Source organism: Microchirus variegatus, assembly GCF_963457635.1.
Source record: "Microchirus variegatus genome assembly, chromosome: 17".
NCBI lineage: Eukaryota > Metazoa > Chordata > Actinopteri > Pleuronectiformes > Soleidae > Microchirus > Microchirus variegatus.
The window spans coordinates 9,926,336-9,940,176 of record NC_139818.1 but is presented as its reverse complement, the minus strand read 5'-3'; the positions used below and the strand labels follow the sequence as shown (position 1 = coordinate 9,940,176).

Genomic DNA, 13,841 nt, shown 5'->3' with positions numbered 1-13,841 from the left:
CCATTAAAGGGATAATTCTCGTTTTTTAAAGGGTAGCTGTCTACAGTACTGACACTAGTCAGCATTGACTGAGCTGTGTGAGCCCCCTGGGAGGCTCACTCTTTCTCTACTTACTGAAAACATGGCTGCCAGTGAGTGGACAAATAGAGTTTAGCCACATAACAAAAGACTCACCTAATAAAATCTTAATAGTATGTTTGCTGCTTTATCTCACCATTAAACAGCCTTTACCATCTGGAAGCAAAAATATGTAAACAGCTCAATCTATCCCACCAAATTCAATAGATAAAATATAATAATTTATAATAATTTATAGCTCATGGGGACAGAGGAGCAGCTAGTACAGCATTTGGTAAGTTTATGTAGATAAATTCAAATGAGGAATTTCAAACAAAGTCACAAAATTACTAATTGAAAAATGACACCCTTGATGAAAATCACTGATTTTCTTTGTGGACTTTGGTGCAGGAGAGTAAGCAGTTTACAAACTCCTATCACCTCATCCAGTACAACCACACTTCTTAACTTTATTTCACTGGCCATGTTCTTGGCTCTCTATTGTACAAGCTTGTGTCGTGTCAGTTGTCGCTAACTCACCTGAATTTAGTCTTTGTGTCCTCGTAGTTCTTCTTGTAATGGCGGCCACTCTGTAATTTGGTTGCCAGAGCAGAGTGGGCCATCTGAGAATCCTCACTGACTGACTTAATACCAATCACCTTGCCTTTGTTTTTCTCATATTGCTCCTTATATTTGATCTGCAAGCAGACAAGATAATAATGGTTTGACCAAATAGTAGATCTATGCATTTATCTGCATTTATTACAGTCATTTTTCTTTGGTTATGTACTAAACTCTTGTCAAGTTTAAACATATTTAAATACATGATGCCATGACACAACTGTATGTCACTCACATCACTGGCCAGGTCCCTCTTAGCTCTGGCAGTGAGAATGGAGAGAGAGTCCAGACGCAGCTCAAAGCCCTTTTCTCTCTGCTTCTCCCAGTTGCTCTTGTACATTTTCTAGAAAGAAACATCAACATCAGAGTCACCTAACATGAACTGAAGGCAAAGAAAAAGGTAATTATGTTTGAAACATGGAGGAAAACAAAACAAGATAGCAAAGATAAGTACTAGGACGTATTGTACATGATCTCTTGCATTAGTATATTAAATAAGCAACAGCCCTGATTCTTGAAGAAAGTGAATGTATTGGAGTGACGGTGTTAGAAAACAACTGGGGATCAGGAGGCAGAGCAGGTTGCCCATTAATCAGAAAGGTCATGGTTTGAGCCCCATCTCCTCCAGTCTCTGTTTGTGAATGGGTGAAAGTGATGCAGAAGTACTTTGAGTGTCAGACAAGAAAAGCCCCAAAGAAACACAGTCAATTTACCTTTAGATCTTGTAAATGGATGTGTTCACAGTGTTTAACATACAGTATATATTATAAAATGTCTTTTTGAATAGATTTTTTGACTTGCAAAGATGCTCTACGTGGCTTATAACTTTCTTAACAGAATCTTATGTTGCTCAGTAGTAATATGCCACATGGAGCGCAAACTGGCAAACTGTGAATAAAAGCTCTAAATCGTCAAAGTGGATTTTGCAGATTTTCAACCTGATCTAATTATTCTTATTTCTAATTGAAGGACTAAATCATTGGTTAATCAACTTTTTTGTGTGCCCTACTGGGACACTAAAAAACAAATATAAACTGCATATTATACTGTACATGGCAACCTCTTCCTCAGCATTAACCGTTGACCTTGTGAAGGGACATGACTCAAAGAAACTATGCTTTGTGCTCTCTTTAAATTTAAAGTGCAATGATGACTGCTTTCTCTTAAATCCACTGCGTCCTGCTGATCTCTGATCATTATCAGAAAGTTAGAGTTCAACAGATTAGCACCTAACAAATGCACTTATTGTGGATGAACCTGAATACAATATTTGACGTTTTAACCATTTTAACACACTTTATGTTACGACTGCTTGAGATTGAGGAAAGCATGCAATGTATTTGGACCGTACAGTATTTTGGTTCTTTGTGTTTGTGGACCCCTTAAAAGCTGTTGTTAGTTTCTGCCCATTAGGCATTTAGGGCAGCTATAAGCTGTAGTGGACAACATCTCAATGATTACAAACAATTGGAGCATGTTTAGAACTTGTGTTGACTAGCGACACACGAAATAAATCACAGGAAGAATGGCACAAAGTGAGATGACTGCAAACAGTTTCGAGTATAGTAAACACCAAAGGGTATTCAGTAGTTTGATGGGATAAACTATTCTTGACCCTGTTCTATACACACAAAAATGCTTCCTCGATAAGGTGTGATAATATGAAAGAGCCCATTTTCAGATAAGAAAAAATATATTTAGCCACTTCACTAAAAGTTAACCCAATAAAAGTTAAACCTGCTCAGTTCTATGACATCTGAAGACTATGTTCGCTTTATCTCACCGTTAGACAAACTTTTCTGTCTGGAAAAGGCAGTTAATTCTCCATAAACTGCTCTAACAAACCAAAGTCTAAGTTTGACAACAAAGATGGATTTGAATTTACTGAACAACTGTCTGTGTGAAGTAAAAATTTTCTCTATAATTTCTCTCTTATTTCTTAATTCTCCAGTGAGCCTTTTGTTAAGTGTCCTTGCCGGCAGCTATGTATGTATCTCACAACCACATTTAATGTTCAGGGGATTCTACACTTAAAGACTGTAAATGTCCAGATCATATTGTTGTAATTATTCATTATTATAACACACATTGAAGAAACATTTGCTGAACTTACCGCACTGAGAAGCTCAGCATTGGCCTTTGCTTGTCTGAAAAGAGGTTCGTCATTTGTCATGGTATACTGGTGAATCATCTGATCCGTGCTTGCTTTGTATGCCAGCTGAGAATCATACATGGACACACACATATTATTATGAGCGAGAGAGGGTGTAACTAGATATATGTGACTTAAATGTACAGCTTGGTAGTGAAGACCTTACATCGCTCTGCAGCTCCTGGCTCTTTTTGGCGTGTTTGATGGAGAGATCATCGGCCACCTGGGTGAACTTGATGCTGTCTGCCTTTTGGCGATATTTAGTCTGAGAGAGGAGAGACAGAAGACAGAGCAGATGGACAGTTGTGCCGGATGCAATGTTTACTAAACATTATCTACAAAGATATAACAGTTGTACTAACATCACTGAGAAGCTCTCCAGCTTTTTTGGCCTGTGTTATGTTCAGACAACCATCTGCCTCCCAGCCGACTCCTTTCATCCAGTTCAGGTCTGAACGATACTGGTTCTGTCAAGCACAACAGAAAAAAACTGTGTTATTAACCTTGAACGGCATTAAGCATATAAACCAGACTGAGGTTCATCCCTCTCACCTCGCTCTGCAGAGAATAAGCCTTCTTGGCCTGCTGGACCTTGATGTCATCTGCCACAATGGTGTAGTCATGGAGCTTTGTACGATATTCCAGGTCGCTGGCAAGGGCTTGGGCCTTCTTGGCGTGGCTCAAGTTGATCATGTTTGAAGAAAGCGTGAAGTGAGACTGGCTCTCCTTAGAGCCCTTCTTGTACGCAATCTGAAGCGTTAATGATACCAAAAACAAGGCAGGCAGTAAGAATAATATACAGTGTTGTAGTGTACACGGTAAATGAAAAACATGCGTTTAAATGTACCTGTAATCTACTCATGGTAAAAGAAACTTACATCACTGTTCATCTTGGCCACTTGAAGAGAGTGCAGAGTTTTGGAGTCACTCATGTTCACCCCCACTGCCTTTTCTTTGTTCTTCAAGTAGCTCTCTTTGTATTTAATCTGAAACACATACCCGCCTGACTTAATTTAATTTGCCTGCGATTACACCTGATTAAATGCACTTACGCACAGTTCAGATCAGCCATCATCTCTGTTCACGCTCAGATTATAGCTCCCTGCAGAGCAGAGTAGAGGAGGAGTGTGTGTTTGCTTACATCACTGGCGAGGTCCCGGGAAGCTCTGGCCGCTTTGACGCTCAGGTCTTCCATGCCGATGTCACAGGCTTTCGACTTGGTCTTTTCCCAGTCTTCTTTATATTTATTCTGGATGGATGGATATGGGTTGGCAATACATGATGTTATGAGAAGTTAAAATTAATTTGTTTTGTTGTTGTATTATAATGTCTAATTGTGTGAACATAAAGCGCAAGGGACAGAGTCTATGAGTGTTTGAGTGAATTTGAAGGTGCAGTATGTAATATTTAGGAGAGTTTACTCGCAGACATCTATGAATATATGTGTAAAATCACTTTAAAATAAAAAACGTTTGCTTTTAGCCTTTTACAAGTACAAGTTCTCAAGGGGCATGCTTTAAAGACTCCACCATCTTGTGTCATCATGTATCTACAGCAGCAAAAACAACATACTTTCTTGTAAACAAAGGCCACTGCAGTTTGCTGATGCACTTTGGGAAGGGAGAGTTGAGTGGAGGAGTCCACCATTTGTTACAATTTACAGTCTCACATTATACATCACTAAATCTTACACACTGGAGCTTTAAGAGACAGCAGCAGTGGCTTTTAGTGTTTTCGTTTCTGAGCAGTTCCTGAGTCTGGTGCTTTGTCTTTTCATAGCCTGCCCTTAGGACACCATGAATTACAAATTTAAATCCTACAGACAGTGTGCGTGGAGCTGAAATGTGCTGAGAAAAATTGGTGTAAATCAAATCACTCGAAATCAGTCACTACTGTAAAATGATCATGATGCTGTTTACTCACACTGCTGACAAGTTGGGCATTTTTCTTTGCGAGGATGATCTCAGGTGTGTCTGTCACCATTTTGTACTTGACCTGGTCAATGTGTTGCCGGTAGTTCCTCTGAAAACAAACCAAAACAAACCAAATGGTGACAATCAATTACAAAGTAGATCATAACAGATTAAACTAAGTACATTAAGCCTTTTCCTGATTTTTTAAAATGATTGATTTTTGGAGAACTCACATCTTTTAGTGGGTCAAGCTTCCTTTGGCTTTGGTAACCTGGTGTGAGAGTGGCTGGGTAGTTGTATTCACCTTGCTCCTGTTCACAGCCTTGCTTGTATGAAATCTAAAATGTACAAAAGGATTTGCATCATTTGAAAACAGTTCCACCTTATCTATTATTATTTTCAGATCCATGGTTTATTTAGTAAACATTCACCTTGTTCCCTTCTTGTAGGTTTCAAATTACATTTTAACACCTGTGTAAATCCCCATCACTTTCCGGCTTTATCCCAGAAAACACCTCTACAAAAACAGTTGCTAAGTATGCACGAATAAGACATTCAATAATAATAAAATAATGAAATTCAAGATTTCATGGAAGTAATTAAATATGAAGCCTTATCAAAGTGGACTTAATTAAGAATATTATTTTAGCAAGGTAATGAAAAACTTACATCACTCGCCAACTTCCTGACTTTTATTGCATGCATGGTCTTCTTATCAATTCCTGAGTCTTCATAGTGTCCCTTCATGTCACTGATGTACTTCTCTTTGTACTTGTTCTGAAAAAGACAAAAAGACTCATCAAACTGCAGAACTCGACAGCAGATGCTACGCTAAAAGGACATATTGATAGGCAAGTTGAGTGATTACATGAATAACACATCAAAAATACCTACATCACTGGTGAACTTGGCAACTTTAGAAACATTATGAAACTGTGGTGTCTCACAGAAGTTGATGCTGTGGCCTTTGGTGTTCTCCAAGTCCTTCTTATACTCCACCTGTTACAACAATACATGAAGTTAAAGCAGCTGCTTCTTGAAGTTGTTACCTCCGTCTGCCTGTGTGTAAGCAGCACAAGTTTAAAAGGAAACAACAAAAAAATTATGGGGATGTAGATTATGGCTAAATTAAGAATTTATTAGATTGTGGTGACAGTCTGGACATGGTTCAGAATGTTTTCAAATATGTTTTAACCTTGCAAAAAATGTAAAGTGTAATGACTGAGGTTTGTCTAGTTTTATTATCAAACAGTCTGATTTTTTGAAGCTCTGAGGTGGTCGTCATCTATGTCATGTGCTAAATATACAGTATATAAGTGCCTGCAACCTATCAGTCACCAACAGTAACTCTCCAGCATAAATCAAGAGTTGCTGAGACAAAAATGTCTGTTGGCTTTCTCACTTAAATACAAAGCAGTCTTCTTCTTTTAAAAATAAGAGTAATGGAACTTATCTCTCTCTATCTTCTTGATGTTTTCCCTGAAGTTTGTTTTTAAGAAAGTTACTAAGAAAACTACATTTGATGCACAATGTTGTCTTATGTTGTCTTAGTGTGTATTTATTGGAAAAACTACAATGCTTTGTAAAAGAATAAAAACATGTGTTGAATGATAAATTAATTCATACAATATTATAAAATTGTAGAATTGAAGAGTTTGCAATGACTGTATTTCAGGCATAAAATGTTAGTGTGATTTTGGGTGTGAGTAGATTCAGTTCTTACCTAAGATCCAATCAAAGATTTATTTTAAAATATATAAATATGTTCTTTCTTTAGAAAGTATATTTTTAGTGTAAGGTAAGATCCTGAATATATGTTAACTTATGTCAAATCAGTTTTATGGGATGTCCAGTAACCTTGGAGGTGAGCTGTTACCCCACCATACAGGCATGTCAGACATGTAGGTTGGGCGGCTTCATGTCTGTTGGGTACTGACACAGTATGCCCACTACTGTCACTATTGAGCACACACACACACACAAACAGGAAAGGCTTTAAAACCATTGAGACAAAACCAGTGAGTAAAATAAAGACCAGGCCTTCACCTCAAGAGCCTGACAAATGAATCACTGACAAACTCACCTCACTGACAAGCTTGTTGATCTTCCGGGCATTCATAAGAGTCAGATTGTCCTCAGATGTCAGACTATGGAAGTGCGAGGTGCCCTTCATCTTGCTTAAGTCCTTTCTGTATTTTAGCTGCAAGTGGATGAAAGATGATTTAGTGCATATACGTGAAGTATGAGGATGACATATTGTGTTACTGTTGGATCAGAAGATTAGCAGCACGCATTTTAACACACACCCACACACACACACACACACACACACACACACACACACACACACACACACACACACACACACACACACACACACACACACACACACACACACACACACACACACACACACACACACAGAGTCTAATTTGGTCACGGTGAAGTGTTTACAGCATGGCGACACAGAAAGGTATTCTCATTGTTGTCCCTCATCTGTCCTGCTCAATGATGACAAGGCCAGAAGTTATCCATCTTACACCCTTCACATGATACCAGTCCACATGTTTATACAACTGACACGCTAACCTTTACAGTGCAGTAAAGTGACATCATCTAACAGGAAAAAGTGTTACGAACTACCTTGGCAAATTTGAACGTTTAAAAAAGCCACGAAGTGTTTGAAATTTTCAGTTTCAAATCATATCAAATTTAGCAACACAGACTTTAAACTTGCACCTGTTCGACTCAACATTCACTTCATCATTATTGGATAAATGTCTGTAACGTTAATACTCACATTACTTGCATTCTCCTGTGCCTTCTTTGCCTGATAATAACCAGGAGTGATCATTGCAGGGAAGCTTCCTTTGCCTCGTTGCTGCTCATAGTCTTCAGTGTACGCGATCTGCAAACAGGACAGCACTTACTTCAATTTGTGATTTTAAAGTGTTTAGAGTCATGTAATCATTGCAACAATACTGTTAATCATATTTTTTTTTTGTTCTGAGGTGGAAACCACATAAACTTCAACCTTCAACTGCACATCATGATGATGCATCCTTAAGTAACGAATGCTTTATAGAGAAACTTCCTTACCTGGCTGAAGTTTTCTGAATTTTCTTTGGCGTGAAGCGTCTCCAAAACAGCAGCATCAGTGCTGGCTTTACCCTTCATCTCCTGCTCATACATCTGACGATACTTTATCTGGTGGAATATGAATCATAATCCAGCATAAAACAATAATCACGGTTTATAAATGCATGTATAAATGAGTGTGCCTGCATTTTCTATTTTGCTACTTACATCACTGGCCTGCTCAGTGGCCTTCTTTGACATCTTGTATCCAGGTGTGAGATGTGCGGGGAAACTGCCTTTACCTCTCTGCTGCTCATAATCTTCAGTGTAGGCATACTAGTGGAAGACAAGCAATGGTTCAGGCACACGTGGTTGACTGACTTGACTCAAGATCGGGTTTGAATTACAATAAAATAGAGGCTTACATCACTGACTATTTGCCCTTGTTTCTTTGCCAGCAGCACCTCTGGAGGGTCAACAAATGCTGTGTACTTTGAAACTCTCTCCTCGTGTCCTTTTTTGTATTCAAGCTGCACAGAAAGTCAACATCAAACTTGGTGACATTCACTGACCTCATCACAATGTCACACCAACCATTAACAAAAAGGATTTCACTTACATTGCTGGCCAACGTATTGGCATTCTTAGCAGCCTGGTAACCCGGAGTGATCAACGCAGGGAAGCTGCCTTTTCCTTTTGACTGTTCATACTCCTCTGTATACTTCACCTGTCACAGCACAGAATCAGTGAGCACACTTGAGCAGTAAATACTGAGAAACTGCTTTTATTATCAATGCTGTGGAAGGGTAAAAAGTGTCCTCACATCACTGATGGCCTTCTGTGCCTGAGATGACATCCCAATCTCCTGACTGCTCGCCATGCCAGAATACCAGGTCTGCTGCTGTGAGAACTCAGACTGAGAGTGAAAGGCCTGTTTGGACATAGACAACAAACCTGATTATTATGAGACATTCACAGTACAGGTTATACTGTACCTTTACACGCCATGAAGAACACCCAGCCCTGTCTACTTGTTCTCTGGTTTACACAGTCTCTATTCAGTAACGGTAACAAGAGCAAATAAACCAGTGTCTATAAAACACAGTCAGCAGCACTTGTCTAAAAACGGACAAAACCAAAAGTCCTATAACAGAAAAGTGAAGAGATGAGGTTAGGTTTTATGCATCAATTAATGCAAAGGAATGACAAAAACTGTGAAAACATATTGTAACATATTGGGATTGTTGTTTCTTCATATTTATATGGTGTCAAAGTTGTCTAATCATATTAATGTTGGCTATTGTGATTTGAAATTAATATACCCATGTAAATAATATAGTTTCATATCTATCACAGGCCCTGTCATATTGGTACAAATCATATCCTGTCAGGTTTTGTGATAACAGCAAATGTATTGTGAGGGAACTGTTGATTTACAACCTTGCCCTCCATGATCACTGAAAGCATACACAATTCACTTAAAACATCAACATTAAATAATAATTTTGACTTTTGACATCCTGCACCCACTTTGCTTTTGGCACAAATGATAAAAAGAAAATAGACACCCTAATGGTCCGTGAATTATTTGCTTCATATATTATAAAATACAATGAACTAAAAGTATTACTGCATTATTTAAATAAAAAGATCAAGATTTGAGCAGGGAATCCCTTTAACCCAGGCTAAAGGCCAGTTGCTCTACCTCACCTGGCTGGCCATCTGTCTGGCTAGGAGAGCCTTCTGCAGCTCCATGGACCTCATGTCATAATGGAAGGTGGACATAAAGCGCTCGCCATCTTCACGATACTTCAGCTACAAGTGCACATATAGATTAAGACAAACATTAAGCCAAAGCAGCACACATTTGCATAAGCACACACTTTGCAGCATTCACTTTGATGCCAATGATAAAATAAATTACTAAGATTGCCTGAATTCCAGAGCCACAGCATTAATCATCATTTGTCTAATGTAGTCTGACCTGCAGCCCTAAGGGGTAATATTATTAGTGCGCTGTTATTAATAACTAAGTTGTCTAATCAAGATGTAGCTGGATCTGTTGGGAATGATCCAGAGCGGAGAACTTAAGTGATGAAACTCTGAGCTGTTTAAGTGTTCAGAACTAAGATTAGAGTAGCTGCACATTTCAAAGGATGCAATACAGCTACTGAGTGAGCGTCAATGCTGAAGTGATAACAATAATCATGAGAAACAATCATCAAGAAGAATTTTTAGCCAGAACTTTTACCAGAATTAAGCCAAATAGAAAAAATACTTAATGAGGGAAACATAGTTCATTCTAAAGTGTATTCTCTGTTTATGGATGGGGATTCAAACCAGGATTGAATAAATCAAAAATTGAAAATCTGACATAGATGCAACAACTGATGCAGTTAAGGTTTACATTATGCCGAATGCTAAATGTATTTTACTCTACAGAAATTGCATTAATGTAAACCTGAAGTATAAAATGATGTGTTTTAGATGAAGAGGATGGATACTTACATTGTACCTTGATCTGCACTAAATTTAAGGCCTTTTGACAAAACATCTGTGAGATTATGACACATCTTACTTTTCCAATTACTTCTTTCCCAGTACGTACACACATGTGCTACATGGTATATTTAATCTTAAGTAACAGGAAATGTATTGTTATGGCAGGGAAGTCTGACTCTAACCCCCTCATAGCTCAATGGTTTGTTGAAAACAGAAAAGCTTTAAGAAGATTTGGCAGCCCTACCAGATTTACTGGACACTAAACCAACATCTACATCAGATATTATATGATATTGCTTAAATTGCCTCTACTGACTCTATTCTTTCTTCATCAACATAATCTTTCTATATTATTACTTCAATTTATTTATTTTTTTAAATGAGGGAAGGGATAATAGGGAGGGATCTGCATAATGTTTCTTAACATAATATGTTAAATACAATATTATTGTATTTTCTGGTGTTCTGTATAAGCTAAGGAGAAAATAAAATATTGAAATGAATGAATAAAAATTGTGATTTTACACAAAATAACAACATATCAAAGAAACAGACAAGCATCCTTTAAAGCAAGTTTTTTTTTTTTTTTAAAGGTAAGATTTAGGTAAAGCAGCATGGTTGGCCCTCAGATCAAATATCAACATGTTTAGGCTGACTTATCACCAGTGGCACAGAGCAGTAGCTGATGAGCTTGCTAGCCTACTGCTAATATTATAAGCACGTGGACACAGACAGACTGGGACGAACAGGGACAGGTGGCAGGGCAGAGGAGAGGAAGGGATGTGAGGCTGTTTTTTCTCCCCCTGAAATATAATTTTAGCCCACTGAAGCATAAAGTGGGCTCAGCAGAGAGGTGGTCTCTCGCCTCTGTCACAAGCACAGAAATAACCTGCAGTCAGCCACACTCTCCATTCCACACGGCTGCCGTCACCACAGACTCATAGCAGCAGTCCACCTCTCTCTCTCTCTTTTCCCCTCATAAAGATGGAATGAGGTTCAGGTCTTGAACTCTCTGACCATTTATATGTTCATAGGTTAATAGAGCTGAGTCTACTGTGAAGTCGTTAAGGGTTTTGTGTGGCTTTTGGTGATAAATAAAAAAGGAAAATATTTTGTCAATTTCCTGTGCAAAAGTCTTGCTCAAGTCAATTCGTCAAACTGATGTGTGTATTCCAACATCACAAACACAGTTTGCCTTGAAGGAATTTACAGTCTGTACAACAAGTAACATCCTCTATCCTTATGCCCTCACATCAATGAGGAAAAACTGCACAAAACCCTTGTACATGGAAAGAAATGGTAGAAACAGAGGACTGATCCCTCTCCCAGCCTGAATAATATGGCTGCATCAAGTCACCAATAAATCTACATTTACCACGTTATTCTTATCAAATCACAGGAAGTTTTCTGATCGCAGCTTCCTATATGCGAATATTATCTGGTATATCTGCTCATCTATGACAGTAAACTGAATGTGAATGAACATTTGAGGATGTCGTCATATTGAGGTCTGACATTTCTCTCTTATAATAATATTGTCAGCTGCACCCCTACTATGAGTGATTCTGATATTGGCAGGTCTATTCAAAATTCAACTATAATGCTTGCATCAATCCACTTTTCTGAAAAACAATAACCTAAATTGACAGTAAGCAGCACTATGAATAGCTCCACACTAAACTCAGTCATGACCAGCCAATGATGGATGGTCATTCCTCTAGTGCCAGACTTATGTCAGCCTGTCAGTAATACACCTTGACTCACATCAAGGCTGAAATATTTCACCCCCACGTTGCTGTAGCTGTTGCTCCTGCTGCGTTTGTGTGGGACATCCTCTTACCTCACTGCTCGCCTTGCTTTGCTTCTTTGCATTGATGTTGACGGGCGTCTCGTAGACACTTGTGAATGTGTTGTTCCTTGGATTGTGCCTGGGGTGAAGAGAGTAGGGTTCATTTTAATCACCAGTTCTGAGGCTGGAGAAGTAAATCTAATTTTACAGCAAAATGGACCATTAATTTAGATTTTTGATCAGTTTTTGGGGTGGTGCCTGGAACTTACACGGAGCAGTACGGCCTCTTCTTGTGGCTGACAAAGTTATTGGCAGTGAGAACCATCTTACAGACGTCACAGTGAAAACATGCTTTGTGCCAGTTCTGCCAAAAGAAAATCACATCCAATTAACATCCAAAATCTTATCTCAAACTCATCACTTCAGCCGTTTAGTCAATCAGTCAATTTATCATGCCAGAAAAATAAACTTAGCAATTAATTTTGGATGGATAACTTCAGATTATAATAAGATAGCAAGGCCCAAAATAACAGCATTGGACACAGAGTGTTCTTCCAGCTGGACTCGTTGACTTGTTCTCAAATTAAGCATTTGTGTAACTATTAAACTATATACCTCTTATTTTTAGCCAGTCAGTGTCATGATATAGGGATGTTTTGATGTTTTCATGCTATTTCACACAATCACATGTTTTCAAACTGAGGAATATTTTGTATTTCCCCTAATTCTGGTTTAAGAGCATAAATGTTGGCAAGTTTACATTTTCCCTGTGGCAAATCTTAGATGATTAAGCTTGATTACTATCATAATTTAAGTAAGTCTCGTTGTACAACTTGTATAATGACAATAAAGGCATTCTATTCTATTCAAAATACATCTCCAAATGCTTTCTACCAACCTAATCTTATTCTTTCACAAATATGTTTTTTTGTGAGGTTGATTAAATATATTTAATATAAAAACCCTTGCTCTCATAAGAGTTCAACTAGCACTTCAGAATAGATATTACATTTCTAGAAACTCATTCTCGCAATCATCTGGGTGTTACCTGGTCAATGCAGTTGATCTTCTCAGCTGGGTAGACCACAAAGCCACACCTTGCACAGGACTGCATGGTGAGAGTTTGTCCTTTCCCTTCCTTCAGAAAAAAAAAATATCAGAAGAAAACAAAAGATTTCAGCCAAAAAACGAGTGTCAGGTGAGGCAGGAGTTCAGAGGAGGAAGTGGCTTCCACACAGTTCTGACGGTGTGTCTCTGACGGCAGCGAAAGCAGCTCTGTGACTGTGAAACTCTGCAAGTGTCTCTTACTTGACACCAGGTCCCATGATGAACCAACCCCCTCCCAGGCCCCGCGTTCAAAGACTGGTTGAAGGCAGCTGTCTGTCTGCGGGAAGAAAGACAGACAGAGTAACGGGGAGTTCAGATGTCACTGTATGTGTCATGATCCTGAGATGAGAGCTACTTCAACAATGGGGATCATGCCATGACGTTACGACACAAGAATGAGTATTATATAGTTTGTGTTAGAGTTTCTTTATATATACACAGGTTATTTATCATTTTGGAGGATGGACGTTTTGCTGGGTAACTGTATTTTCTGTCAGTAATAATTGTTTGAAAAAAGTTTGGATTCATTTATTGTCAAAAACAAGAAAAGAAAACTAAATACAAATACTAAATACCAAATCCCCATGGCATCCAAATCGATATTTTATCACGCAAATCATTT

The 13,841-nt window shown here is 38.4% G+C and overlaps 1 protein-coding gene across 2 annotated transcripts in view; it reads right to left on the bottom strand.

Annotated features, from left to right (window-relative positions):
* Positions 1-13,413, bottom strand: part of nrap (nebulin-related anchoring protein) — a 33,147-nt gene extending 19,734 nt beyond the window's left edge. Inside the window, exons 1-23 of one of the 2 annotated variants that reach the window (XM_083904055.1) lie at positions 13,161-13,413; positions 12,382-12,476; positions 12,164-12,251; positions 9,532-9,636; positions 8,645-8,752; positions 8,441-8,548; positions 8,247-8,351; positions 8,050-8,157; positions 7,843-7,950; positions 7,544-7,651; positions 6,827-6,943; positions 5,638-5,742; positions 5,413-5,520; positions 4,977-5,081; positions 4,754-4,852; positions 3,972-4,079; positions 3,709-3,816; positions 3,383-3,580; positions 3,193-3,297; positions 2,997-3,095; positions 2,792-2,896; positions 914-1,021; positions 598-755 (exon numbers count right to left, since the gene is read on the bottom strand). In XM_083904055.1, the coding sequence (XP_083760181.1) occupies positions 598-755; positions 914-1,021; positions 2,792-2,896; positions 2,997-3,095; positions 3,193-3,297; positions 3,383-3,580; positions 3,709-3,816; positions 3,972-4,079; positions 4,754-4,852; positions 4,977-5,081; positions 5,413-5,520; positions 5,638-5,742; positions 6,827-6,943; positions 7,544-7,651; positions 7,843-7,950; positions 8,050-8,157; positions 8,247-8,351; positions 8,441-8,548; positions 8,645-8,752; positions 9,532-9,636; positions 12,164-12,251; positions 12,382-12,476; positions 13,161-13,226 (2,522 nt within the window). In that variant the 5' untranslated portion in view covers positions 13,227-13,413. The remainder of the gene's footprint in view (positions 1-597; positions 756-913; positions 1,022-2,791; positions 2,897-2,996; positions 3,096-3,192; positions 3,298-3,382; positions 3,581-3,708; positions 3,817-3,971; positions 4,080-4,753; positions 4,853-4,976; positions 5,082-5,412; positions 5,521-5,637; positions 5,743-6,826; positions 6,944-7,543; positions 7,652-7,842; positions 7,951-8,049; positions 8,158-8,246; positions 8,352-8,440; positions 8,549-8,644; positions 8,753-9,531; positions 9,637-12,163; positions 12,252-12,381; positions 12,477-13,160) is intronic. The other variant, XM_083904054.1, reaches the window with a different exon arrangement.
* Positions 13,414-13,841: the final 428 nt, after the last annotated feature.